At 43.9% G+C, this 27,756-nt stretch overlaps 3 protein-coding genes and 1 long non-coding RNA gene across 5 annotated transcripts; 1 reads left to right on the top strand and 3 right to left on the bottom strand.

The window, feature by feature from the left end:
• Window positions 1-1,979: 1,979 nt before the first annotated feature.
• LOC115808763 (uncharacterized) lies at window positions 1,980-3,035 on the bottom strand. Its single transcript, XR_004025216.1, has 3 exons — window positions 3,003-3,035; window positions 2,813-2,845; window positions 1,980-2,169 (listed from the first exon to the last, which is right to left on the bottom strand). It is a non-coding gene; the product is annotated as an uncharacterized LOC115808763 (long non-coding RNA).
• A 9,675-nt stretch (window positions 3,036-12,710) lies between these two features.
• On the bottom strand, window positions 12,711-17,843 carry pcyox1 (prenylcysteine oxidase 1). Its single transcript, XM_030768601.1, has 7 exons — window positions 17,730-17,843; window positions 16,856-16,997; window positions 15,978-16,184; window positions 15,337-15,511; window positions 14,389-14,600; window positions 13,836-13,988; window positions 12,711-13,465 (listed from the first exon to the last, which is right to left on the bottom strand). Exons 2-7 carry the CDS (start codon window positions 16,965-16,967, stop codon window positions 12,795-12,797), a joined length of 1,530 nt encoding a protein of 509 aa, XP_030624461.1. The 5' UTR covers window positions 16,968-16,997; window positions 17,730-17,843; the 3' UTR covers window positions 12,711-12,794.
• fam136a (family with sequence similarity 136 member A) lies at window positions 14,792-19,373 on the top strand. Of its 2 annotated transcripts, none has more exons than XM_030768604.1 (3): window positions 14,792-14,806; window positions 18,513-18,653; window positions 18,944-19,373. In XM_030768604.1, exons 2-3 carry the CDS (start codon window positions 18,519-18,521, stop codon window positions 19,130-19,132), a joined length of 324 nt encoding a protein of 107 aa, XP_030624464.1. In that variant the 5' UTR covers window positions 14,792-14,806; window positions 18,513-18,518; the 3' UTR covers window positions 19,133-19,373. The 2 variants fall into 2 exon arrangements, with proteins under 2 accessions (XP_030624464.1, XP_030624463.1); XM_030768603.1 differs by lacking the exon at window positions 14,792-14,806 and adding an exon at window positions 17,967-18,253.
• A 2,074-nt stretch (window positions 19,374-21,447) lies between these two features.
• Window positions 21,448-27,582, bottom strand: gmcl1 (germ cell-less, spermatogenesis associated). Its single transcript, XM_030769681.1, has 14 exons — window positions 27,407-27,582; window positions 26,731-26,854; window positions 26,428-26,524; window positions 26,160-26,257; window positions 25,621-25,733; window positions 25,294-25,359; window positions 24,289-24,373; window positions 24,079-24,169; window positions 23,806-23,946; window positions 23,176-23,245; window positions 22,908-22,983; window positions 22,601-22,746; window positions 22,309-22,396; window positions 21,448-21,588 (listed from the first exon to the last, which is right to left on the bottom strand). The coding sequence occupies exons 1-14, from the start codon at window positions 27,580-27,582 to the stop codon at window positions 21,448-21,450; spliced, it is 1,512 nt and encodes a 503-aa protein (XP_030625541.1).
• Window positions 27,583-27,756: the final 174 nt, after the last annotated feature.

Genomic DNA, 27,756 nt, shown 5'->3' with positions numbered 1-27,756 from the left:
CAGCCAAACTGGGTGTAAAAACAATGCCAATAGTTTCACAGGGCAGTTATGCCGTATTTCAATGGACTAGTGTGTGTCATTTCCCTTTTTTTTTTTTTTTTTTTTTTTTTTTTTCCCCCTCCTCACTCTGGTTTTTGGGAACTTGAATTATCTCTTCATTCATACAACTTATGTTGTAAAAGGCCTCTTTGATTCTCTCTCTCTGCACCAGAGTGTTTTTTTTTTTTTCTTTTTTAAATGCAGTTATTTATCCCGTTTGTGTGTGTTTTGAAAAGATTTTGTTTTTTGGTCCAAACTATTGTCCAGTGTTTGGTAAGAGCAGACACGAGGTATCTGACGAATCGCACACAGAAGCAGGCATTTTGATGCAAATAACTATTTTTTGTTTTTGTTTTTTTCCGCCTCCTCCTGTTCCAGTGCACAGTTGATTCGGGTGGAAGGCCAAAGCTTTTGTCAGGGCTGACAGAAGTGAAGGGCTTTAGTGCAGAGATTGGCCGAGATTGTTATAGCGTTCGTTCGGTCAGTACGTTCAAACGCGGCGTGTCCCTGCATGCATGCCGCGGACAATTCGCCTCCATAATAACTGGACTTTGGTCCTCTTTTGTGTTTCCAGTCGGCATGCGTGCCGCTGTTGTGAAAACCGATGGAAACGTGTTACCAGGATACTTTAGCTCTCGCTTGTTATTGACCAGTTTTGAACGTCGGCCAGTCGTATATAATCATCCTCTTTGGAAACCCATCGAGCCGCGTGACTTGATTAACAAAACCTCCTCTGTCAAATTAGCGCGGTTGTCCATGCTAAATTAGAGACGGTTGCCGTCATAGTCGTTTCATTTTTATTTATTTTTTTTAGACGAGGGTTCCTAACCAGCCAGATTAGCTGTTGGTTTGAAAACAGTTCAGTTTGCCATTTGATTTGGCGATTACATGCTCGGACAGTAAGTGTTGGAATGCAGTAGGTTCAAGAGAACTTGGGACCTTGGAATAGTATTTGGATCCGTTATGTTGCTATGCTAGGCTAAACACGGACCTGTAAGACTGATACGAATGAGGCGAATCAATGCTGGAAGAGGAGGGGGGTGGAAACAAAAAACACTCAACCTAAAACGAGACCTTATCGTTTCCTGTAAAACTTGATAGCATATTAACTTAAGACGGTGTGGTGTTCATCTGCTACCAGCCTTTGCCGCAGCCCGGCCTGCCGTGAGAACGGCAACGACAACATCGCTTAAAAAAGCCCTTAGACCTGTGAGAAGCTTCTCTCCTGCTGAATGTACATACACAAACTCAGCGTACACGTAGGTGCAGCATACTGTATGTAGACACAGAATGGCTTTTCTGCTAATGGCTGCAGCAGTAGTGAGGGGGGGAGGGAGGGCTGACGGATGGATGAGGGAGGTGTGGGAGGTGAGTGATGGGCGTCGGGGGTAAAGGGGGGGGAGGGGCGGTAGAGCCATGCGCTGCGAGTGCTTGCCTTGAGGAGGGTCCTGCGCCCTCCATCCCTGCTCTGTAGCCTCCATTGGCCTGATGTAACCAGGCTACCGTATGAAAAAAAAAACGCATCTAGACCTTTAGAGTTGCTGTAGTTGCCTTAAGAATTGGTTTTTTTTTTTCCTTTTGTTTGTTTTGTTGTGTTTTTGTTTTGTTTTGTTTTTTTTAATTTTTTTTTTTTTTTTAGGTACCAAAGAAAAATCTTGGCGTGTGTTGTTGTTGCCAGCATACACACTATTGTCTAAAATGACTGGACTATGAGGGGAGGGGGTATAATCAAATAAAGTGGTTTTTTTTTTTTTGTGGGAAATGAACTCTTGTGTGGTCTGTTTGCTTGCTTGTTTTGGTGTGTTTTTGTGAAATGAACCAGACAACCCAGGGACTCATAAAAGCCTGTTTTGTTGTTGTTGTTGTTTTTTTTTTTTTTTGTAGTTGCAGTGAATGGAGTACACACACGCACAGTACAACACTGACACGCAGCATAGAATGGATTCTGTTTTATTCATCACAGATCATTCTCCCATAGCTTTGTCTCCCTCCCTCATTCTGCCAGAGCAGAGAAAAGCTCTCTGTGTGTGTGTTTGTACATTTAGAAACAAATATGTACACACACATCAACTCCTTCCTGTGCCCTCATCAGCCATCATCCCTCTCCTGCACTCGGTCACTCCTCCAGTCCTGGTCGACAGGGTCAGGGGGGAAAAAAAACATGGTTCACTTATAGCTCGTGAGTCAGGGTTTTCACGTCACATGCCACAGACACACTGGGAGTTTGTCCAGCGTGTCTCTTCCCTTTGTCCCAGTGAGTCAGTAGCCCCGCAACGTGTCTCTGGGGCCAAAAATAAGCTGGGACAATGCAGCTAGCATAAATCAAACTGGATATAAGCACCTGGGGAACGGTAGGCCGCGCTGCCCCAGATCTGGTTTCGCTCTAATTTCTCTGAGGCCCATATTCAATAAACAAACGTCTCCCATCCAGGTCATTCGTTAAAAGCCTGACCGACGGGAGACCGAAGTGTTTACGTTACATTGCAATACGTTACAACTGTTACATTAATGCTGGCCATAGCCCGGCACCATAGCCCAGCATACGTGGGCTTTTTTTCCCCCTTTTTTTTCCCGCTCTGTCTGAAAATGAGGGAGTCACGTGGAAGGACTCGTAAAGTTCTGTAAATAACTTTGCGGTTAAAAATTGAGCAATGTGCTTCATAAAACGATACAACCCTAATGCCTGTGATTTATAACACATCACGTCGCCGTCCCCTCCCCCGTTCACTCTCTCCTAAAATCCACACTGATGGACACACGACAGTGTATTTACCTTCCTCTCTGACCATGTCCTCAAGGACTTCACCTGTAGAGAGAACAATTATGACAGAACACTTTATCAATATTTCAGCGATTTAGAACATTTTATCTAAATTTATTTACATTTACTCAAAACAAGACTCCTCCTCCAGCATTTTTTTTTTAAATTTATTTTGTACAGCTCAGTAACTGAGAAAACTTACCCAGGTTTTTTATCTCCTCCTCCTGCTGGTGTTCTGAAAAGATTAATTTTTACAATTTACACTTTTTTTTCTTTTACACAAAATTCACACAAACTGGGCTATTGGACAGTAATCTTGTTTTCAGGATTTGACGTCAATAAAAGAATATGATTAATCAAGACAACGTGACAAAGTACTAATATTCTAGATATCCATTTAATTAGATCTCAGGAAACTAATGGTTCAACCGGTTATCAAAGATCACTTATTTATCGAAATATTCAAGCATAAAATCATAATTTTTTCTCTTTACCTCGCTTCGACCGCATATCTGTTGAGGGGGAAAAACGTTTAAATATAAGTAGTGACCTTGACAACAACGCATTTCTATCTCGTCAGCTATAAACATTACAGCAGTAGATAAACAGTATTCTCTCAGACCGAACTTTAAAATGAAGTCCGTCATTGAATTTCTTACTTCTTAAGAGTTAAGGTTTGTCACTCAATTTCTTCGACCCACCGCAAAAACAGATGGTATTAGGCTACAAGTAATTTAGAAAAGTCAGCGAATACATTCACTAAGCAGCTTAAAGACCAGAGAGCTGTAATTAGGGACGGTAAATGTAATTGGTTTTACATAAACATAGCAGTAATGTTTTCTCACATTATTCTCGGCCGATTAATTCAGTGCAACTCATTTCAGTAGGATACTGGAGAGCGGAAGGCTTTATACATTCCTGACCAGTGTGATCTTCATTCAACATTGCGAAAACTGGCCGCGTCTTTTTTTCTTTCTTTTTGTTTTTTTTTTTAAAAAATACGAAATGATGGTGAAATACAGTTTTAAAAAATCGTGGCACAGCCTTACAGAAAATCGTGCTGAGGCGAAACTTTATTAAGACTGCGCAAATGAAAAAAAAAAGAGGAAGAAGAATACTCACTATCTGAATCCTCCTCTGATTCTACCTCTAAGAGAAAAACGGGTTGTGAGACGCTGTAGTAACTTCATAATTCTTCAGTTTTATAATTTCAATGACTTCGTCCGTTAATCTGAATCGGAAATCATTTATTTGTTGCAGATCTCTGTCGCCCTCTTGAGGTAATAAGAGTGTAGTGAAGAAGAGCTCACCTTCCACCTCCGCCTGGCTTTCTTCATCCTCTGTGTAGAAGGCAAACACAGGGATTATGCAACGGTCGCAGCATCATGTGACAAGTCGTCATGTGGTTCTTGTAAGCTTTTCGGGGTTTTTTCCCCATAGGTTTTTGGCTACATATCCTTACCTAGGCTGTCCTCTGCGGCCTCTCGTTCGACATCTGCCAAAGGGAAACGATTATTACGTAATCCAGATCAGTAATAAAAAGATTAGAAACATTAAATTACTTGATAGAGTTAGAGTTTATCTGCCGTGATGATTCTTACCATCTGTCTCCTTCTCCACAGCCATCTCTGCATTAATTGAAAGAAAAAACATTGCTTCGGCACTAATATAATTTCATTCATACATTTTTATAATTTATTTAATAGTTTTTATTTGATTTATTTTACTATGTAATTTAATTATATTTGTATCTTATTTTATTCACAAATGGTTTTGCCCAGAAATTGAAAGCCAAGTGTTCAAATACTTAAAAAAAAAAAAAATATTGCAGTAATACTTTACCCTCTGATTCGTCATCTTTCACGGCCTCTGTGACGAAATGACACTCTATGAGTCACCTTTTCAAACAGTTTCAAACTGTCAGACTAATTATCATCAAATACTGTCAGACATACTGTACAACCTCCTGGCATATTTCTACGAATAAAAATAACATATAGACTCTTTTATAATATCACAATCATTAATGTCACAAATCAGTAAAAATCAGTTGAAACCATTCTCACCCAAGAACTGAACCTCTTCTTTACTTTCCTCCTCTGCAATCAACAGACACAAACTCTTATTGTTATAAGATCTTCACTATAGTGTGATGCCAACATGTCACCTTTTCGGGAAAGTCTTCAGGGCCATATTTATGGTGCGCTGAGTTGAAACTAATAAGGACAAGTATGTGCCCGTGAGAACTGGATGCCTGAGTGAATGCATCGTGGACCTGGATCCTCTGTCACTGAATTGCATATAGTTTATGACCAGTCTTTTGCCTCATCTCATATTTACCTTCTGCGTGTGCCGCCTCAAACTCCATCTGATCTGAGGACACAGAACAAACAGAAGACTGGTGAACCCTGTTTAACATGGATAACATGGACAATGGACACCTCACACTGCAGAGCTATCGGCCGCTGAACGGTGAACCGTTTAGTCAAATTCAAAGTAGTGACGGCGATAAGGACGGTTCAGTGAACCACACATTCGTGTGTCTGAAAAGACAGAGCGTGTGTGAGGTTGGCACAGAGGCACAGCTGTATACTCTTACACTCAGCCCTAAAGCAAATACCTGCTCTGCCGCACTCCCTGACGCTCTCAACGGCAATATCAAACGATTCACTGGCTGAACCTGTGAACGCTGGACAGTCCCATTAGAACCAGTGTAATGATGAAGATGAGGGTGGAATAGTGATGAAGAGGAATGATGAAGATGAGGGTGGAATGGTGATGAAGAGGAATGATGAATATGAGGGTGGAATAGTGATGAAGAGGAATGATGAAGATGAGGGTGGAATAGTGATGAAGAGGAATGATGAAGATGAGGGGGGAATGGTGATGAAGAGGAATGATGAAGATGAGTGTGGAGTAGTGATGAACGGGGCTGAAGTGAAGCGGTGTGATGAAGATGAGGGTGGAATGGTGATGAAGAGGAATGATGAAGATGAGTGTGGAATAGTGATGAATGGGGCTGAAGTGAAGCGGTGTGATGAAGATGAGGGTGGAATGGTGATGAAGAGGAATGATGAAGATGAGGGTGGAATGGTGATGAAGAGGAATGATGAAGATGAGGGTGGAATGGTGATGAAGAGGAATGATGAAGATGAGGGTGGAATAGTGATGAATGGGGCTGAAGTGAAGCGGTGTGATGAAGATGAGGGTGGAATGGTGATGAAGAGAAAAGATGAAGATGAGGGTGGAGTAGTGATGAATGGGGCTGAAGTGAAGCGGTGTGATGTACCTCTCTTCTGCAGATCATTCACGTCCTCAGCTGTGACGGGGAAAGAAAGAGATCCATTAGTTAGTTAACTACATCTCACCTCATTTTACGCAAAACACAATAAAATATTCAAAAGATGCAACAAGCCAAACAGTGAGAAAGTCAGGACCTTTCATTGCATCTGCAGAACAAAGAGAATTTCAATTCGGGTTTCATCTTCATTTAAAAGCCTTTTTTTTTTTTTACCTGTCTCACTCGAAATATCCTTACTGTCGTCAGTTTCCAGAGAAGCGGAAAGCACTGAAAACAGCGAGATTTGACAGTGAGTCATGGGTCATTAATTATGTATTACAGTAAAAAATACAGAGCAGTCCTGTCAGTGCATCCCAGAAGACAGTCTCCTGTCTGCTCAGAAAACATGAAGCTCTCTACAATTATTTATCACATATTTCAACATCAGTAATAAGCAAGATTGGTGATGCACATGCACTCACAGAAGAATTCATAGACTCCTGCATGAATATAACTACTTGATGCGATGCTGTGTGCATTGGAGTTATTTTAAACAAACTAAAGAAACTAAATGAATAACCCGGTCAACACAATGAGCAAAAAAATGATATATTTTAGTGACGTGCACATATAATTAATATGCTGTGAACAGTAGCTGGAAAAAAAAAACGACTTCCTGTGTCACTCCTCTACTGATAACTCCATCCACAGTGACCTGCCATTCTTTCTCAACTTAGAGTTAAAACAATCAGCGACCAGAGGCCACCAGTAACCTCCGCCCCAAACCAAGGCAACTCTTCATTTTTCACTAAATATGTTTATATTCATCTATATTATTTAGACTAACCTTAACCCATGTACTCAACCACAGTGGATACAGTTTCAGCACAAAAGATGAAAATGTTGTAAATTTCATGTTTTATCCTCAAGACAAAATAATTTAAGAAAAATACTGCTATAAATACATGTGCATGTACATATCTCTCCCTCTCTATATAAACTGTGTATAAAATGCTTTCATCTTACCGCTTTGGAAACCTGCGATGGCGAGCAAGACAAGAATTGGCACATCGGCTCTCATCTTGGAAAGGATGACTGAGCTGCAGTTGTAGGCTAGGTAACTGGATTCTGGATGTCAGTATCAGCTGCGTGGAATATGTGTGTGTGAGATTGAGTGAGTGTGTGCGTGCGTGCGCCGGCTGGGTCTATTATACTGCCACAGTCATCACATGCTTTGCATGGATCGGCAGGCACATCCCTCTCTACCTGCCGGCAGCTGGACGGCACGTCGCGGCCGCGGCACAGACGGGTTATTATTCGGGCCGTGAATGAGGCACATTGTCGGCTTCTCCGTGAGATGCCCCTTTGTAGTTTTGGAGTTTGTTTGGTTTTGTGTTGCGTTTGTGTTTGTGTGCAAGGGGTGCGGGGTGGACCTTTGGCCACAGTCGTTTCCTCTGTGAACCGAGCCAACGTGTGGTTAGCGATGTCATTCACAAACGCTCCGAACAGTCTCCACGGAAACAAACCGTCAACTGTCAGAACAGACCTGATGTCATCGCCACCGGCACATGATTGGTTGTTTTGCTCTGTGTCTCTGTCTTTCTGTTATGGAGACAAAACCCAGTCTGAGTGGACGGCTCATATCACAATTATATCATAAGCTATTTCATAACTATGCCATTAAATTGACGTATAAAATGAAAAAGTAACCTCGAAAACATTTTGGACAGTGTCACAGAATCAGTCGGAGGTATCGGAAAACCAGTCACAATTACAATGAGAGAAACGCTGACAAGAAGGAAGGCTCGGTTTCAAAATAATTTTAAAAGAAGTGTCACTGTCCAAAAACATAGCTCCATGTAAACTGGAAACACTGTGCACATGCACATGCTACAAGGATGTATGTTCCTCACAGCCTGTGGTCAACTTCTGTATGTGACCGCTCCTCACCACAAAAGATGTGGCATGAAATTCAGCGTGAGATATGACAGAGATATTATAGAGTTATGACTGAGCCGTGAATGAAATATCACTATATGACAAAGATATCAAGAGATATGGAGAACTGAGACAATATGACAATAAAGATAAGAATGTCACTTTGGCAACAATACGACAAAATTATGGCACCACTATAACACAGATAAGGAGACAGATGACAGAGATATAACAACAGTATGCCTGGGTTATGAATGAGGCTTGGAAACATTATGAAACAAGAGACACAGAGTTTTGAGTTTTGACAGGGATATAACACCAACACTAAACATGACAAGAACACGATAGAAGCCTCACACTGCACTGATATGAAAAAGGCATGAATTCAGACATATGCCCACGTGACAAAAACATTTCTCAGAACCTCAGAGCTGAGTGTGACATGTAGTGTTCTCTTGTAGCCAGCCGGGCTGTGTGTTGTATAAAACTTACTGGAGTTGGGAGCAGATATAGCTGTCTCAGACTATCAGCTCAGAGTGTAATAGAGAGTCGGCTTTGGCAGACAAACACAGTTTATCTAATCTGAGCTCTTTGCCTAAGCGGCACACGTAAGGACCACATTACTGATAGTCAAATGTGGTTCTTTCAAGGTCAGTGCTGTGGAGTGACTTTCGATGGGTTCGCACGCCTGACACGATCCCTCACACGACACACGTCCTCCACGAGACACAGTTCCCCGAATCCACCCCTGGAGTGCCGAAGGTCATGCCAAAGTTCTTCTGACCCTGAACTCTTAATGAAAGGCTTTACTTTCACCTGGGAATTTTTTTTTTTACCGTGTTCACAGCGGGGTGTGTCCACTCTTCAGCCAATTGGAGACTGACTTGTGTGCTGGAATTAAAAAGCCAGAAAGCGAGACTCTGGGCTTCCAGGACTCAGTTTGGTTAACCCTGGTCTGTGCTGCATCTGTTTCATCCAATCAGAGATTAGGGTCTTCAGAAGTTGGAATGGGCTTTCAGTCTAGGGTTTATAATGATTGGCGTAAATACATTTTCTTATGGTTGTAAAAGACCTCCGAATAACCCACAAACACACTCTGAAGATAAACTTATCAGTTTATTACAGTTGTAAAAAAATGGATGTCAAACTCAGTTTTAATGCTATCATTCAAATATTTATCAACACTGTTTAATCCAGTTCTACAATCCCCTCTTTTACAGAGTTACACTGTTAGTTTACAATCAGTACAAATCATTTCAATTCTAAGGAACATGTATTAACATCTACGTGCACACCGTCAGTATGGATTGCTACCCTCACAATTTCAGTAATCAAAAATCAAGAGCTGTTCGTCATTACTAAAAGTGAAACAAACAAACAAACAGACAAACAGACAAACAAACTTACAAAGTCATCCATTATTAATTTTCAGTGCTTGTTATAGGAATTAAAGATCCTAAAAGGAGCATTTTCATCAGCACCTGTAAACCGTACAATTTCACTGTTTCAAAGTGGCAGCTGTCAGTCCACACTGTGGAAATTACACAGCCCGGAAATGTGCATTCGGAAGACGTCAAGGAACATTACAAAAGAAAAAAAAAGTGCCAGTGATTGCACTCCCATTTCCCTCAGTAGTAGCAATATCCTTCATTTCCACGGGAGGGCGCCAAAGGATTGTCTCATTATTAGGTGCTTTGGTAAAGGAAAGTCATGTGCGAGGTCAACAACAGAAAACAAAACGTGGTTAGAGGTGTTTAGTAAGACTATTAGTCCCAGCCTGTAAAACAATGTCATATTAATCAGAAACGCTATCAGAACTGATCGAATTGGCACGATCTAAAAATAGACCTGTAAACTCGAGTTTGGTCCTCATCGATTATAAATCAAATACGTCGGGTTGACGTCCATTTCACGCGAATGATGTCGCGAGCGCCCCCTGGCGAATATTCTCGTTTTTAATGCTGCACTAGCTGAAAAGGCACACAAGGTCATCTTCAGAAAAAAAAAACGTTTACTCATGATGTTTAAAGAAGAGAAACGGCTTGGTTCAATCAGCGGGGGAAAAATCTTCCCATCAAATGTACAGAACTTTTTGTTCTCAGGTAGCAGGCATAAACCATTATTTTTCTTAGAAAAGCTAATGCCACATTGGTGACCTAAGTTACCGTGTGCTCACACCGGCAGCGACTTTTTTTCTCTCACCAAGTCGCTTGCAGCCAGCTTGTGGGCGTCGCTAACGTAGTTTTGAAGAATAATACAATACTGGGCTACAAATATATTGACAGAGGATGCATCAATTTTCCTTAGAAAAAGAATATACTAATAAATATTATAAATATATGTTATATTTACGCCGTCTTAGCTATATTCATCGTGGAGTTCTATGTTTGTATATTCTGAAAGGCAGACCTGTTGATATATCGCTCAATATATGCGTGAACAGATCAGGTGCATTCCCGCAGAAAAATAGGTTTTGGAGATAATTTATTTTCCTATAAATAGTGTGATCTTGCTTCAAACACTACCGTTTCACCATGGACCGCAAAGTAGCATTCGCAATCGCCGCTATCCTTGCGCTGAGACAGCGTTGGGAACCAAAATGCTAATATAGGAACTAAGAAAAAGTTTCACAGCGAAAGAATATAAGAGGAACATAACTGCCCTCTGATTGGCCGTCGTTCAACTCTGCCGCTACTCATTTGCATAAAGTCGAACGCTGCTGAACTTTTTTTCGCGCCGTCTCGCTCACTGTACGTTCACACTGAGAGCGGCGAGAGCGTCAAGAGTCGCCCAAACCTCCCTGCCAACGACGCTGTTGAACACTGTGGACGCTCTGCCGTTGATGAAATAGGCGGGTACAAGTTCCTTCGGAAAGCTTGGTTATGCAAATGTTTTTAAAGGGGCTATAAAGCAAACAAACCGGTCGAGCGGTATCTTTGTGCTGACTGACCACCAGTAGGCTATAAGTTAACCTTATGAAATATTTTAAATGAGAAGGTGCGAAATCGACCGATGACAGAAATAAATTAACAATGCTAATTACATATTTCGTAACAAAATAAACTAATGAAAAACACTACTTAAAAGCTTTTTTTGTTGTGTGTCTTTTGTGTTAATGATAGGCTAGGTCAAATTCCAGCATGGAGTTTATAGGACACGTTTACTAGCCTTGGTCTTTAATTAACACTAACGTTTGTGCATAACCTACATTACAGTACAACATGGGGAAACCCACCACCGATATAATCAGTTTCTCCTCCATTTTGCTTAGGACCAAAAGTTTTGTGGGAACAATAGTTTATACTGTCGTGTTCTCTACAATTCTCTAGAGCGGAGCATTTCCAAGTTTCTATTGGCTGCCGCCCAACCGCGTCATATCTCATTACCATAAAGTTAACCGAACTTCAACTGTATTTTGACGCCCAAACCACCCTCGCCGCGACGCCCTTTGCCGCGACGCTCTTCGCCGCTTAAAGACGCTGGCTCTCATAGAAAATGAATGACTTCCGGTCACTTTGACGCTCTCGCCGCGCTCAGTGTGAACGTACAGTTAGTGTCGCCCAGCGACCATTGGAAACGAATGGGTTCCTGTCGCTTTTTGTCGCTGCAGGTGTGAGCGAAGGGTCAATGTTTTGGCAAATTTTGCATCGCTTTAGTTTATAAATACACTGAGGAAGCTCATTGTTATTTCCGTGAAAAGATTCAAACGCCTGAGAGGTTTTAAATCATCGACAAAAAGGAAAAGTGTCTTCAAAGTGTTTTCCTTTTTAAAGTAAGGTCTCAAATTCAAAGTAAAAATTCACCTGTAAAATTCAGTATTCAAGGCACCAAAGAGTGGTTACTGACAAAGTTTTAAAAACTCAAGTCATGGGGCGTAATCCTGTTCTTTGAGTTACACGTATTAAAAAAGTGTTTTTGCCCTTTTTAGGAAAGACTGCAGATATCTCTAAATGTTCAACATACTTCCTTACACAAAAATGTGTAAAATAAACTGTGTTTCATGATCAAATCACTGAATGTACCGTTAGAGAGCAACATGTGGCCTTAGATGTCGACCTAGAATTGGGGGGAAAAAAAATCAACTAATGTGATATCCCTGTGCAAGTATGTTATTGCCACCATAATCAGTAATTTAAAAAACAAACAAAAAACAAAATCAAATAGAAGACATTTCTGATGTGGGGTTAAAAATTTGTCATCATTATTTTTGGGGTAACAGTAACATTCGTCATTGTTCGACTTGTGTTTGACACAGAGGGGAACCGCTGTCATTTCTCTCTCTGTCACACACACGCACACGCACACGCACACAAACACACACAAAAGCTCTGTTTCATGCTTTGACTTGAACCTGAGTGAGTGACAGGCTGAGAAATGGTAAATGTTACAACATCTGACTTCACCACAGTCCACGTGAGGGTGTGCAGGCCTCTCTCTGTGAGTGTGTGTGTGTGTGTGTGTGTGTATGTGGCTTCTGTGTCTGTCACTCTCACTTCCCTGATCATTTGTGCTTTTTATATATATATGTATTATATATGTATGTATATAGGTGGCATTTGAATAACAGCATTACAGAGCAATACAGAGCTTACGGGGCAATACAGCATTAGACTCAAAGTGTTTCACATATTTTCCCAAAAAAAACCCAACAAAAAAAAAACCCCATACAAAACAAAACAAATCAAAACAAAAACAAAACAAACTCCTACCTCCTTAGAGCTACAGTAAAGACATCTCTGTCCTTACCTCCTCATTAAATAACTCTGCTCTGTCTCTCTATAACTCCCCTCTGAGCCTGGTGTGGAGGTCCTCCTGGTCGATCTTGGCAGTCTGCTCGTGCCAGCGGTGATGGGCGAGGAGCGCCACGTTACGGGCGGAGATGGCGCTCATCTCCATGGCGCTGGCGGCCCACTCCACGGCGTTGACGTAGTAGATGCGGTCGTGGAGAATGAAGGGCGGGGTCCTGCGTTGCGGGGGGCTGTACGACGGGTACGCCAACCAACGCGTCTCCGAAACCTCGTCCCAGGACAGGAACATCTGCTTCAGCTGATCCTCAGACAGGGGCTGGGGGGAGAACACCTTCCAGACTTTGCGCTGGTTGGCCGGGGGGGGCCTGTAGCCCTTGGCTACGTGCACAGGGGTCAGGGCACTCAGGCTGTTGATGAAGGAGCCTTTCTGGTCCGTGGTGAGGACGTCGGTCACTCTGAAGTCAGCCGCCTTCGCGTTGGTGCCCAGGAAAGACACGTTGAGAATGCCGTGGACCAGCGTGGTGACGGTCTGGTGGTACTGGCCGGGGAAGGTGGAGGGGATGGGCGGAGAGAGGCCAGAGAAGGTGATCTGAGACACGTCCTGATGGAGGGGCGTGGCCACTATCACAATGTCATAGAAAGAGTGGGCGGAGCCTGATTCCTCGACATAGTTCACCTCGTAAAAGTTTGTGGTGGCCCCTAAGGGGGAGGACAGACAGAGAGAGACAGAGAGATGAACAGACCCATGGCAGAAACCCACTGGGCTTAAAGCACTGGCAAGCTTTACAGTAAGATTGCACACAGTACAGTAAGAGTATAGCAAAACATTCACTTCACTTCTAACATTCACCTCCACTTTTAGCAGTATAGCGAACACGTGTGTTTGTTTAAGTTTGTGTGTTGTCGTGTTTGTTTCTTTCAGCTGACAAGGCCTGACATATGATTGTTCTATCAAGTACTCTTGCCTTACGACAGTCATGGCACTCCACACAATACAATGAGCACAGACTGGTTTCACATGGCCAACATAACGCAGTCGGTTTGATGGGGAAATGAGTGCGTTACGTACCAGCTCTGGTGGACCGTAGCTTTACAGAGATGGCAGTTACCCGGGCTGGGATGAGCACAGCTTTGCTGTTGTACAGCAGACCAGAACACACCTTCTTATTTCCCCCATCCACTGCCCACAGACCTGAATCTGCCCCCGCTAGAGACACCGCACCTATACACACACACACACGTAAGCACGCATACACATGCACCCGCGCGCACACACACATGTACACACACACACGTACATGCATGTACGCATGCATACACATGCACCCACACACACGCGCGCACACACACACACGCACACGTACACGTACACACACACACACACACGTACACACACACAGAGCGAGAGAGAGACACCCAAGCTTATTCTAATATTCTCAGTGGGGTAACAGCATGAGGTTGAAACAAATTTGTACAAAAATCTACAAGAATCTTCCGGACTAACCATATAACACCTGAAAAACAGCCGAGGTTGGGTTGTTTACATTATTTACGTTTAAAATCATTAGCTTTCGAGGTAATAAAAGTAGAGTTCAATTTCGCAGCGTCATTCTCAAACCCACCCACGAATCCGTTGACGCGGACGCTCTGCCCGTAGTTGACTCGGGTGACGGGCGCCACCATGTCGTTCAGGAAGACCTGAGAGAAGCCCTCGGCCAGCATGGCTTCCTCCAGCGTCTGATTGACCAGAGTGAGGAAACTGTCTCCGCCCATGGCGTGAAGCAGCTTCTCCACGCTAGAGAACGAGTAGCCAAACTGCTGATACTGATAAATCCTGTCACAACACAATGCGAGCAAAAGGGTTTGAGGTTTGTGCTAAACGCCAGCCACAAGACACCACCACATTTTCACCAGCACAACATGTTTTTATTTTCAGCTGTTTATTATTAACGTTGTTGTCGTGGCAGCCAGAGGAACTCCACAGCCCCATGGTTGGAGTTGTACACAAAACAGGATTTCCCAATCAGTCGGATACCTAGAGCCAAAATTCAACCCCGACCATTAAGGGAGGAGTTCAGGAACATTCTAACTGGACTTTTTAGGCGTTTTGGGTCATATAATGTCTCACTGAAAAATTGTGCATTGTGGAATACCTCACTGTTACTATGACATTTTGACAATGGAGGTCGGTATCACTGCATTTTGGTAAGAGAACTGAACTATTCTCCAGAGGGTTCAAACCCCAATCATAGCACCATGCTACTAATGTGACCCTGAGCAAGGCACTTACCTCTAAGCTTAGGTCAGGGGTGAATGACCTCTGACACAGATCGTAATATTTCAGTTTCCTTGGACAATAAAGTCAGCTAAATAAACATTTCATCTCATGACAGCTGAAGCATACAGTGAAGACAGTGAGGGACGGTGTAGGAAAACCTCTAACGTGTTTTCAAAGGTCCGGCTGGCCCTGGTTAGTGAGTGCAGTGCCGTCATTTCAATTAAACTGAACACCCCCCCCCCCCTAAAAAAGCCAACAACAACAACAAAAAACCCCCAAATGTGAGCCATACCTCATGAATTTGTCCAAAATGCTCTCCACCCACATGTGCATGCGGAGAAAGTTGAGGCCGTAACGCCACAGCATTCGAAACACGTTGACAATGAACCAGTCGCTCTCCTCAAACGTCAGCTCCTTCCCATCAAAGATCGCCACCTTAGACGGAACGTCCGCCCGTGGGGAGAGACCTGGAGCAGACGAAGGGACAAACGAGGAACAACGTTCATTTGTCCTCAAGTCCATCTCTTTAGATGCATTTCTGTGTGTGTGTGTGTGTGTGTGTGTGTGTGTTTGTTGAGACAGTGTATCTTTTTTGCGTGTCAGGTGAGGATATCTGTATGAGAATAGAACCATAGGGTCATGCTTCCCAATCTGAGTCTTATGAATCAATCTGAGTCTTATGAATCAGTCTGAGTCTGAGGACGCATTTACATTACAGTCAAATCACCATACACCTCACTTAATTAAATTTTCACACTTAATAGTGGTTACGAGATGTGCGGAATTAGGACTCAAACGCCTACACTTGTCTGAGTGTGTTGCCCAGAGTAAAGACAGAAAGCACCAAAACAGTCTTTGTGTTAACTCTGTGTGTGTGTGTGTATGTGTGTGTGTGTGTGTGAGTGTGTGTGTTTGAAAAACACTGCCTTTCACCTATTTGATCCACAAAGTGCTTCATGTGAAGGTTAAGGGGGTGAATAATGGATCCTCCTGTCTCATAGTCATCTCCTCCGATGTTCTCCGTCGCCAGACGTCCTCCCACTTTTCCCGCCTCAAACACGTCGATCTTCACCCCTGGCCCGAACTCCTGCCGCAGGAAAAACGCCGCCGCGGTTCCGCCGATACCAGCTCCGATTATCGCTAAACAGCACCGAACACAGAGAACCCAGCTGGGTGAACATTCATTCATTCATTCATTTTCCTAAGCCACTTATCCTAAGAGTTGAAATCTACGGCACAGATCACAAACCCCAAAGACAGCGACCACTGTCACATTCTGAAAGCCGCGTTCAGCAGGGGGAGGGCTCTAACGTTCTTATGTTCAGCCAATGTGATTAGAGTAAAATATGCGATTGGAGTTAAGAGCGTTGCTATTTTATTGAACTGATACTAATGCGGGCGGCACGGTTGGCGCAGTGGGTGGCAAGGCGGTCTCGGGTTCGATGCCCGGCCGGGCGGCCAGGGTCCTTTCTGTGTGGAGTTTGCATGTTCTCCCCGTGACTGCGTGAGTTTCCTCCGGGAGCTCCGGTTTCCTCCCACAGTCCAAAGACACGCAGGTTAGGTGAATTGGAGATACTAAATTGCCCCTGGGTATGAATGTGTGTGTGAGTGTGTTTGTCTGTGTGTCTGCCCTGCGATGGACTGGCGACCTGTCCGGGGTGTTTCCCCGCCTTTCGCCCTATGAGCGCTGGGATAGGCTCCAGCACCCCCCGCGACCCTAATCAGGATCAGCGGCTTAGATAGTGAGTAAGTGAGTGAGTAATACTAATGAACAGTGTGAGTTTAACTCACTGGAATACTTGTTGTCTTACCTATTTTCTTGGGTTGCTCTTTAACTTCTGGTGCTGAGGCAAGACCACGGCGTCCTACTTGACAAAGTCCCAGGATAAGGAGAGTCCTCACTGATACTGTTGTTAGACTCATTTTCTTTTCAATTGTTCAAAATCATTTCACCTGAACAAAAATAGCAAAGAAAGCATAAAATAAAACATGGGGCTAAGGGGAGATATAGGGGGACAGAACAAGGGTGCAAAAACAAGTGTGAAGGAAAAAAAAACGGAGAGAGAGAGAAAGAGAGAGAGAGAGAGAGAGAGAGAGAGAGAGAGAGAGAGAGAAATAGAAACAATTCCTCAGCATCTCGATGAGATCGTTTGTACAGCAGAATAACTTTATGAATAAGTTATGAAATACTGATGTTGTTGAAAAACAACAAACTGTTTAATCCAAAGGTAAATCAAAGTGGAACAAGGTCACACCAAGTAATAAAACAAGGGTACGACAGCTCAAAGGTTAGTCCAGAATTGGCGGAAATAATCCACCATTTTCTCAGTTAAATTTATACAAGAACCAGTGTCAGTGATATAAAAATAAAAAAAGCAAGACAGATTGACTGGTCTTTAAATTTATAGACAATCTTAAAATATTCTACATAACTAGCTGTACTTCTCGTGAACACTTGCTAACTAGAAAATCCGAGAGACTAGTTCCTAAACCAGCAGCGAAAAAGGAGAGACATAATACTTGTTGTGCAATGTTTGTTGATTAGACGACAACTAACCGAAAATTTGTAGGACTTGACAAAACGAATAGCAGTAGCACTCTTGTTAGTCTCCTTGTTCTACTTCCAAATATCATTAACGTTGCACAAAACAAAACTGCTATCCTAATCTCTAGTCCGATTCTCACCAGTAACTGGTTTACAAACTGGTCCCTGTGTATTTGGGTTTCCTTCACGTGGGTGATCGGAAGCACCTGTCAACAGCAGTCTGAATTAAAGTAGACGGGAGAGTTTGTGCCAGAGTGCCGAACTTCTCCTTCCCCAAGTGGATATGGGAACCGGAACTGTGTCATACTACACGGCGGAAGGCATAGAGAGGGCGGAAGCGGCATGAGTCGTCTGGTTACACGCGCGCCTGGAGAGAGGTGACCTTAAAGCAGTTAATGAAACCTGAAATATTTGTTAACTCACATAAGTTACCGTGTCGAGGTTGAACTGGTGTCCAGACAAAGGACTTTCCTCTCTTCCCCTTTAATTAAATTTGTCGTTGGCGGTAAACGTACCGAGACAACGGGCCAACAGGGGGAAATTATTGCAATTCGTCTGACAGTTAAGTTTATTTATAATGGCAGAGGCGCAGCAAGCACGAGTACAGAAGGCGGTGGAAGATATGGTGCAAACCCTGGAGAAGGACCATATCCGTAAGATGCAGGTAACTGAATTTGCAAAATGGAAATCATCATTTATGTTATCATGCAAGTTAATTGACCTGTCTCTAATACCCCTCACAGTGGTCATAAAAATAGCCAAGGGCTCTAGATCTGAACGTTACTTAATGCAGCTGTTACTTAATAAACTGATTAACAAAACTATAGTCGTGTAAGTGTATGAACGCTTGTAAATCACATTCTTTGTGTGCATTTGTAGTTTATAACTTCTCCTTCCTCCGAACCTCTGCTATCTGTGTCCAGGGTCGGATGTTTAGGTGTAGTGCCGACTGTTGTGAACGGTCCACCGACTCTATGACGCAGGTGCATCAGTGCATAGACCGCTGTCACGCACCTCTGGCTCAGGCACAAGGATTGGTAACATCGGAGCTAGAGAAATTTCAGGTGAAAACACACATACATTTTAAATACAACACTTGTCATATTTTTTTTTTTCCTGACAAGAGCTTAGAGGAATTGACGTATTCTTAGCAGTCAGCTGGGTGTCTCTTGATCTGAGAACAGACTCCTCAGATACAGCATGACAAACATGTAGTATCATTATGAGAGTACATTTATCACAGAGTCAATAAGTCCCACTTGATAACTCGACGTATCTGCATTTCACATAACTGGCAAGAGTTGAAAGAATAATCATTATTATAATAATAATAATAATAATAATAATAATGCAGGATCGACTAACTCGGTGCACCATGGCCTGTAATGACAAAGCCAAAGACCTGTTTGATTCGGGGGCTAAAGAGCCGGCGGTCCGCGCCCTGATGGAGAGCTGCGTGGGCAGCTGTGTGGAGGACCACGTCAACATGCTCCCCAGTATGACACGCAGGCTTAAAGAAAACCTGGACTCTATACGACAGTGAAGCCGCCGCCGCTGCTCTCGGATCGTGGCTTTCTCCGGACTTGATCATGTGGCTACGAACTCCCACCTCCTGGGGGTTATTATGTGTGGGGGGGTGGGAGGTCATTGAATCACACGTTTTGATTGGATTTCGTTGTTGTCAGTTGTCTGTGACCTCACGCGTCGCACTTCAGCATCACCCTCCATTAACAGTTCTACGCTGTAACTTTTTACTGAAGTCTGTGTTTCTCTGTTTGTCTCCGTTTTTGTACAGACAATTAAAGCATCAGGAGAAATCAAACTGATTGGATTGTTGTCCTTTTGGTCTGGATTAGAGAGTTCTCCAGGGCTTGTTGTGTTGACTGGTGGTATTCTATCTCTAGCACACATGATATACATACAGACTGGTCTGCCCTAATGTTATGCTGTCAGTATTTGACAGTTAAAATGTACACATACAATCTATAGGACAGGGATTCTGAAATCATGCTCTGGAGTTCAGAATCCTTCTTGTTTTTGACCTCATCTCATAACTGGAGGCAGGTTTTACCTGGGAAACCAGTGGGAGCACGCTGCAGCCAGGTAAGAGAGAACCGTGTTTGATATGGAAAGCAACAGCACTGCCTCGGCTTCCGCCTCAACCCCCCTGACGTGGCTCCTGATTGGCTCAGGAGTAAAATGGCCCAAATATAAATGGACTCAGAGGAAGAGGCGACGAGGAAACGCTGCAGGACTTTGTCCCCCTGTGGTTGGGTTTAGGGAGGCCTGGCTCTCAGGATTTGTGCTGTATTGGACCAGTGTATGAAATTTGTGTAAATGTGTGTAGAGACGCGTACAGACGCAGAGATACAATCAGTTCTGAATGCAGATACAAGCCACTGTATTTGTGAGGCTCAGTGCCTCTTATCTGTATGAACCTGACTATCTGATCACACACTACCTCCTTCTGCTGAATAACATCTGCTTAAAAAATGATTTCACAGAAAAGAGAAAAAGTATAAAACTTAAGCTGAAAATATGGATGTGAAGACACAGTTGTCTATGTGCGTAGAGGTCAGTTATGGAGCTGCAGATGTCAGTGTTTACAGCTGTAAGTTACAGAGCTGTAGCACTGTGCTATGAACCTGTGGGTGACGGAGTTGTGGAGATCAGAGACGGAGCTGTAGGTGATGGAGGTTTTGAGACCAGTGACAGAGGTGTGGAGATCAGTGACGGAGCTGTAGGTGATGGAGGTGTGGAGATCAGTGACGGAGCTGTGGGTGATGGAGGTGTGGAGATCAGTGACGGAGCTGTAGGTGATGGAGGTGTGGAGATCAGTGACGGAGCTGTGGGTGATGGAGGTGTGGAGATCAGTGACGGAGCTGTAGGTGACGGAGGTGTGGAGATCAGTGACGGAGCTGTGGCAGATGGAGGTGTGGAGATCAGTGACGGAGCTGTGAGTGGCAGTGCTGCCGAATGCAGTGGTGGAGCTGTAGAGACCGGTGGCAAGGCTTTGGGTACGAATGACGGGAGTTGTCGTTAAAAACAGCTTTACATTTAGCACCATTTTATTAAACTATTTACAAAGACCTCCATCCCACTCCATGTTCCTTTGGTCCCTACGTATACTGTTTCGTTTCATTTTGTTTTGGTTTGTTTTTTTTGTCAAAAACACAGACCACAAAAAATGTACAAAATATGTAAATATCCACAACACTATATTCAGACAAAGCCATGAAAAGTATGAAATGCCCTTGATGAAAAAAACATCCAGATTAACGTTAACAGATGGGGAGTTTTAAAAAGGGCCAGCACCAGGGGGAGCACTCTGTAAACAAGAGTCATAGCTGCTGCATTTCAGTCTGACTGTATCTTCACATAAATACAGGAATGCATAGCAATATAAGAACCACAAACATTTCATGTATAAAATTAATTCAAAACCAAATTTTCGAAAAAAAAAAACCCCAGAAAAAGAAAACAAAAAAAAAACCTTTTTGGGAGAACAAAGATAATGGTGATAGCACACCGCAGGTTGGACGGAAAAACAAAAACAAAAAATCATATCCATTCATTGGCAGTGTTTGTCTGATAACAGATAAAACTCAAAAGCTCAAAAAAAAGAAAAAAAAGGAAAAAAAGGAAAAGAAAAAAAGATTACACATAACAGAGTCAAATTATATATATAAAAAAAAGGTCTGAAATAAAAGATGAACTGAAAGAATTCAACATCAGGCTTTAAAAAGCCTGTGTGTTTTTTTTGTTTTTTTTTTCTTAAGGCTGGGCAGCTGTGTGTTAGCTGGGCCAGGGTGTGTGTGTGTGGGTAAGGTGGGGGTCAGGGGTCAGAGGTCAGGGGGGTCAGGACACACTGCGGGCGCTGCTCTCTGGTTCAGGGACGTCAGCGCGGCGCTCCGACGGAGGAGACGTGTAGAGGAAGTTACAGCAGACGTAGAGCGGGAAAGACAGGAGCCTGCTGTCCAGGTTCATCACCACGTACTCCTGTAGGGAAGACAGACACGAAAAAAGATCACGTGGAATTTAAATTACCCAAAAAAAATTAAAAAATCTCCTTGGCCCATCTCAGAATTATTCCAAGGAATATTCTGAAGGAAAATCATACCTCAGGATATAAGAGGTATTTACAGAACACTGTATTTTAGCCTTCGACGAGCAGTAAAACTCATCCGGAGAAGAGTCTCTCATCTTCACTTTGTGACATGTGAAACACTTAAATAGCCATCAGCGTCAATGTTTTTCACTGACTACGCTGAAATTTTTTTTTTTTTTTTTTGAGAAAGAGTTTGTTTTTCAGAGTTTGTTGTTTTTCTTCCCGTTGCTAAGATCTGCAAAATGACAGAGCCTGCTGGGTCATTGCTTTGGCAGATGACCGGCTGCGGGTGAAATAATGTCCTTAAGCTTCCTCTGACACATCTAAGACCTCACATTAAGACTGCATTACTGCACAGCTGAAAGGCATCTTGTCTCTCCCCAGGAGCCCTCCTAAACTTCAGCTGGGAGTAGCACTGTTCAGCCACAACACCGGTCATTAGTGCTGAATCTCAGAGACTCAGAGAATTTAGAGCAGGTACAAGAGGCGGGAGAGTTTGATCAACATTAGGCCTGACGTACAGTCAGAGATAAGAGACAATGCAGTAACAGACAATCACATAATGAGAGTGTGTTTTTAACACACAGTCTCCAGGCTTTAAACACACAGACCTGGTCTTTCTCCAGAGTGAGGAGCTGGTAGCCAGTGGAACGACTGCAAATCAGTTTGCCGCTGCTGTCAAATGAGGCTAGACGTAACCTGAACACACACACACACACACACACACACACACATACACACACATACACAAAAAAGAGTGAAAAAGCCAGCTATTCTCCATCTAATTACTACAGCAATGAGGATGCAATCACATTTAACGTTTACGTTGCTTACAGGCTCCTTCTCTTCTAAAAGCGTGTGGTATTGCGTACAGCTCTGAGTAAGGTAGGGTACGAAGCTCACCTGTACGCCAGGTGGCGTCGAGGCTGCAGGCTAACGGCGCCCCCGCACGGCTGACTGAGGGTGTTTCGTTTGAAGACTATGAATCGGTTGGTGTAGGTCACCAGGAGGTCAAATCCGAAGTTAAATCCTGTCCACCGCCAGCAGTACTGAAAAAGAGGGGGAAGGATATAAACGACACATGAGCCTAAACCTCCTAGGGACAACGGTAGGCGCGCGGTCAAGGTCAGACGCTAAAGGACACGGGACCGCGTTACGAGAGCAGGAACGCGTTACGGGAGCAGGACAGAGTTATGACACACTGACTCACGTCGCCATCTTTGGTGAGTTTCCTGCCACACCGCATGCTGTTCAGCTCGAACTCTTCTTTATTGGCTTCTTGGGGTCTAAAACAAACACAAACACACAGAGAGACTTACAGAGAGCGTTATGATCTTATGATTCATAAAACGAGTATTACAGTTCATTGTCACATGTGTCCCTGAACAGGGTCCTCAAACCCAATTTACACCAGGTGTACATGACCTCTGACATGAGGGAGAGTGAGAGTGCGGTACAGTGAAAAGTTCCTCTCTTACCCTATGTCGTTGTCATGTTCCATTCGCAGCATAGCAAACCACTGCTGTTTATACATACAGGACAGCCACTCTGAACATACAGAACAAACAGCCTGTCAATCACACCAGCAACAAACAAACCAGAAGTTCATGTTCACTGATATATGATATATTGATCTTGATATACTGATATATGGGCTCATTTTAACCCTTACTAAGGTGTTTCTCTGAACCGTGAACATTTCTTTTTCTATAAAATGCTTCAATTTTTAGGGTTTTTTTTTTTTGTATTATCATTAAAAACACAATCAAGACTACATTCAGGTCCACTACACAGGAAATATAAAGCCCCGGTATCAGGACAAATGGTTCAGTCTTGTTAAAAGATTTCCTGTGCTCCCTCTTGTTCTCTCTCTCTCTGTCTCTCTCTCTGTCTCTCTCTCTGTCTCTCTCTCTGTCTCTCTCTCTGTCTCTCTCTCTGTCTCTCTCTCCCTCTCTCTCTGTCTGTCTGTCTCTCTCTCTCTCCCTCTGTCTGTCTGTCTCTCTCTCTCTCTCTCTCTGTCTGTCTGTCTCTCTCTCTCTCTGTCTGTCTGTCTGTCTCTCTCTCTCTCTCTCTCTCTCTGTCTGTCTGTCTGTCTCTGGGGACCTCACCTGGTGGCAGGATGTTGTCCCGTTCCAGGATGCGTGCTGAGGCCAGGTCGTTGATGATGTACTGCAGGCGAACGTGGTGAAACACTGGGCTGAAGGGCAGGCCCTCCTCCGTGTTCAGGAACGGCTCCTCTTCCCCCAGGTCTGCACGACAACGGCATGGAGACAGGAGGAGGTGTCAGTACGCATCACAGCCTGTGTGTGTGTGTGTGTGTGAGAGTGGGAGAGAGTGAGAGACAGAGAGAGAGAGAGAGAGAGAACACACACAAAACCTACCACTCCTCCGTTTACAAAGCCACGTGTCAGCATCAGAGAGGAGCTGCTTCAGGGGGCCGTCCCAGGATGGATTGAGCTGTAAGAACATCCACTAAAAGAGAGACAGAAAGAGAGAAAGGATGAGAAAGGGAAAAAAAGAGACAGAGTTAAAAAGTGAAAGACAGAGACCGTTTTAGCACAGCGAGTGTTTAGCGTGTTTGCGTAACGTACCTTTTTAAGCGCCGTGTACACGTCCATCTCAACTTGCATCACAAACAAGTCTGAGGACTGAATCAGCTGCTCCATCACCTCCACTCTGTCAGTAAACACATTTCACATTCAATCCTCTCTTCCCCACTCCTCTTAAAACCTCTCACAGCACCGACCACCTTCTGATCTTCTCCACCCAGAACTGTCACTCACACACAGAGCCAAACACACACAGCTCCACTCTCTCTGATCTTAATACTGATGTGTCGTATTATTATTCCCACATGATGGTATTGCCCAGGTGGCCTAAACTCCAAATCCAAACCCAATCCTGTTTTTTTTTTTTCCTTTTCTTAATGAACAACTAGGGTCAATGGATTAACCGCAGTGTCATCACACCTGACTCCTTGGTAACAGCTGGGAAACCCTGCAGTACCAGGCACATGGGAACCGTGGGTTGAGTAATCCTGGGCTAATGCATATCTATCATTGTCAGTGTATCTTAATGGAGATTTTTCTAGAACCTTCCTTCTTTCTCTCAGCCCAGTCCACCACTCCAGTCCTGCCTCAGGACACGAACAGCACTGTGTGTGTGTCAGGTCTCCCCTGCACTGAACTGAGTATTAGAGTCAGGTGTGAATCAGGTGTGTACATGTCAGGTCTCTCCTGCACTGAACTGAGTATTAGAGTCAGGTGTGAATCGGGTGTGTACGTGTCAGGTCTCTCATGAACTGAACTGAGTATTGGAGTCAGGTGTGAATCAGGTGTGTACATGTCAGGTCTCTCCTGCACTGAACTGAGTATTAGAGTCAGGTGTGAATCAGGTGTGCACATGTCAGGTCTCTCCTGAACTGAACTGAGTATTAGAGTCAGGTGTGAATCGGGTGTGTACGTGTCAGGTCTCTCCTGAACTGAATCAGGTGTGTACCTGTCAGGGAAAGACCTACGGTGTGCAGCAGGACTCAAAAACACAGGTCTAACTGGTGTCTCTCATTCCCAGTGTGTGTTTGTGGGGAGGCTGCTTACCCTAACTCCTTCATCAGGTCCACGTTCTGATGGGTCATGAGGTTATTCAGCAGCCACTCCAGGCACCTGCAACACACATTTACCAAACGTTAGCCAGCAGAGGCTGTTTTTTAAATGAAAGATAACAGTGTGGCCACACACGCACACATGGTACACACACACACGCACGCATGGTAGAGAGAGACACACACACACACACACACACACACAAACACATACGCATGCATGGTACACACATACACGCACGCATGGTACACACACGCACGCACGGTACACTCACACACGCACACACAGACAGAAAGAGTATCAAAGGGTGAGACTACTGACTTCTTCATGACGGAGTCCAGGCCGTAGATGTTGGCGGCAGAGTAATAACCACACACCGTCTTCACACTGACGTTCTCCTTCATCGTCTCTCCACACTGCTGTATGAGCCCGTCCTGCGCGCACACACACACACACACACACTGCTGTATGAGCCTGTCCTGCACAGACACAGACACGACACGTGAACACGCTTAGGGTCATGTATGCCTTTTTCTTTTCTTTTTTTTCAAAACGATTTTAAAGGACGTCACAAAACAGTGTGACTTGAGGACTGGTAGGTACCTCAGCTTAAAATAACCTATCTTCAGCTTTTAACTTTACTCTCCCAAAGGATCTTTTCTTCAGGATTATTCAGCCAAAGGAGGATATGAGTACCATGCGTGACCTTAAGGGAAACTTAAGGCTGTCTCCGTGACATAACAGTATCCACAGCAACTTATCCACATATCAGTAACAATACCCATGTATCACACTCACAAACAACACCCCGGGCATCAGCACGGTCTTAAGTTATCGGATAAAGACGCGAGTGGAGTTACCAGCTGGAGCATACAGGCCGCGGCGAGAATGCTGACAACTTTACTGGGTTTGATCAGAACGTCGTCTCTGTAGAGCGATCCGAAGACGACCTGTAGAGCTAAGAGAGGCAAGACCGGAAGCATTACGAGGGTCCACATGAAAGATACACATGTACTGCCCGGGAAAAAATGAAAACAACTTATGTTTGCACATCATTTCTGGCATGCAGTGGGAAGATTTTAACTACCATATGTGCTGTATTTGTCAGGTTAAGAAGGCCTGTCTCACCTTCTGTGTCGATGTTCTGGTCAGGAATCTCTAACTCAATAACCATCATATTAGACTCCTTCCACGATCCACTGAACATGCTGGAGAAATAACCCGACTGGAGAGAGAGCGAGAGAGAGAGAGAGAGAGAGAGAGAGAGAGAGAGAGAAATGGGACAAAATAAAAAAAGAGGGGAAAAAACAGATACATTTGACCAAGGAGATATCAGTGTATGGAAACATTACACTGACTGATGTAGTTATCTCTATACTGACGAGGGTAAGTCCTGTAAATACACAGTGATATGACGGCAAGATGACTCACCTGACACAGGTAGACTTTGTGTAGGTTCCACTCCTGCCCCAAAGCACAGATACGGATGTCGCTGTTTTCTCCGTTTAGAAACAGAGTCTGGTAGATGTACTTCGAGGTGCTTTTTAACTTTTTTCTGTTTCAGTTTCACAGAGAGACACAGGAAAGCCAGCACAAGAGAGAGACACAGTGTGAACACACAAAACAGCCCAACCAAAACTGCTCACCCAGTTCAAATGTAATTTAAAGGTTTCATCAAAAAGACTTTATTTGACCATGACCAAGGGTGTTTAATTGTCAGACAGGTTAGAATATATATTAAATTCTGAGTCGTACAATGATTATGATTCTCTCTTTACATCTGTCCCTAAAGTCAACTGTAAATGGCCAACTGGCTGGGGGCATAGAGCTAGCACCTTCCACGTACTGCTGTGTGTGAATGTAAACAGTCACGCAACCATTAATCAACGCAGAATGTTTCCAGTCGCTTGTCCAATCAGACGTCAGGACCCAGACCCTTCAGATTTAACGGCAGAGTTTGAGAAGATGACAGGTTACGCTCAGGTACAGAACACTCCGGAACTTTATTTGTGTCTCTGCTGGAAGGATTTTAAGACACCTGGAGGAAGCTATGACGGGGAGTGTGTTATGTATGGTGTGTGTGTGTGTGTGTGTGTTTGTTAGTTACCTGCGGGGTGTGTCTAACAGGCTGTCTTCATCGTCCGGCTCACTGTCACAGTCACAGCGCGAGCTTCGTTTCCTCTTCCTGCACTCGCATCCATGTTTTCCGCCTGCACAGTGGCCCTCGACAACCTCCTCCGACGTCCGCGGGGCAGCCTGGAAGCGGCTATTAAGTGAGCCCATCGATTCTACAGGCTACACAAACAGAAACACGAGTACATTCATTCACTAGCAATAACCTTTACTGCCATCACTCAAGAATCCACCCTCCTCATAACATTCCCCATTATTCAAAGACCCATATGAATTTGATCCATGCTACTGTAGCGGTTATATAATGTCAATCAAGCTGGGGTA

The sequence above is a fragment of the Chanos chanos genome, chromosome 3 (assembly GCF_902362185.1).
Source record: "Chanos chanos chromosome 3, fChaCha1.1, whole genome shotgun sequence".
In the NCBI taxonomy this organism is placed as follows: domain Eukaryota; kingdom Metazoa; phylum Chordata; class Actinopteri; order Gonorynchiformes; family Chanidae; genus Chanos; species Chanos chanos.
The sequence above is the reverse complement of the archived record's forward strand: the minus strand, read 5'-3'. Positions and strand labels throughout refer to the sequence as shown.

Coding starts and splice junctions, on each gene's coding strand:
- pcyox1 (XM_030768601.1), bottom strand. CDS start 16,967: ATGAGTCTAACAACAGTATCAGTGAGGACTCTCCTTATCCTGGGACTT. Junction 15,512..15,977: donor GCACTTTGTGGATCAAATAG/GTGAAAGGCAGT, acceptor CGTCTGCTCCAG/GTCTCTCCCCACGGGCGGAC. Junction 13,989..14,388: donor CCGCGTCAACGGATTCGTGG/GTGGGTTTGAGA, acceptor GTGTGTGTATAG/GTGCGGTGTCTCTAGCGGGG.
- fam136a (XM_030768603.1), top strand. CDS start 18,167: ATGGCAGAGGCGCAGCAAGCACGAGTACAGAAGGCGGTGGAAGATATG. Junction 18,254..18,512: donor ACCATATCCGTAAGATGCAG/GTAACTGAATTT, acceptor ATCTGTGTCCAG/GGTCGGATGTTTAGGTGTAG. Junction 18,654..18,943: donor CGGAGCTAGAGAAATTTCAG/GTGAAAACACAC, acceptor ATAATAATGCAG/GATCGACTAACTCGGTGCAC.
- gmcl1 (XM_030769681.1), bottom strand. CDS start 27,582: ATGGGCTCACTTAATAGCCGCTTCCAGGCTGCCCCGCGGACGTCGGAG. Junction 26,525..26,730: donor ACAAAGTCTACCTGTGTCAG/GTGAGTCATCTT, acceptor CTCTCTCTCCAG/TCGGGTTATTTCTCCAGCAT. Junction 22,984..23,175: donor GAACATGACAACGACATAGG/GTAAGAGAGGAA, acceptor TGTTTGTTTTAG/ACCCCAAGAAGCCAATAAAG.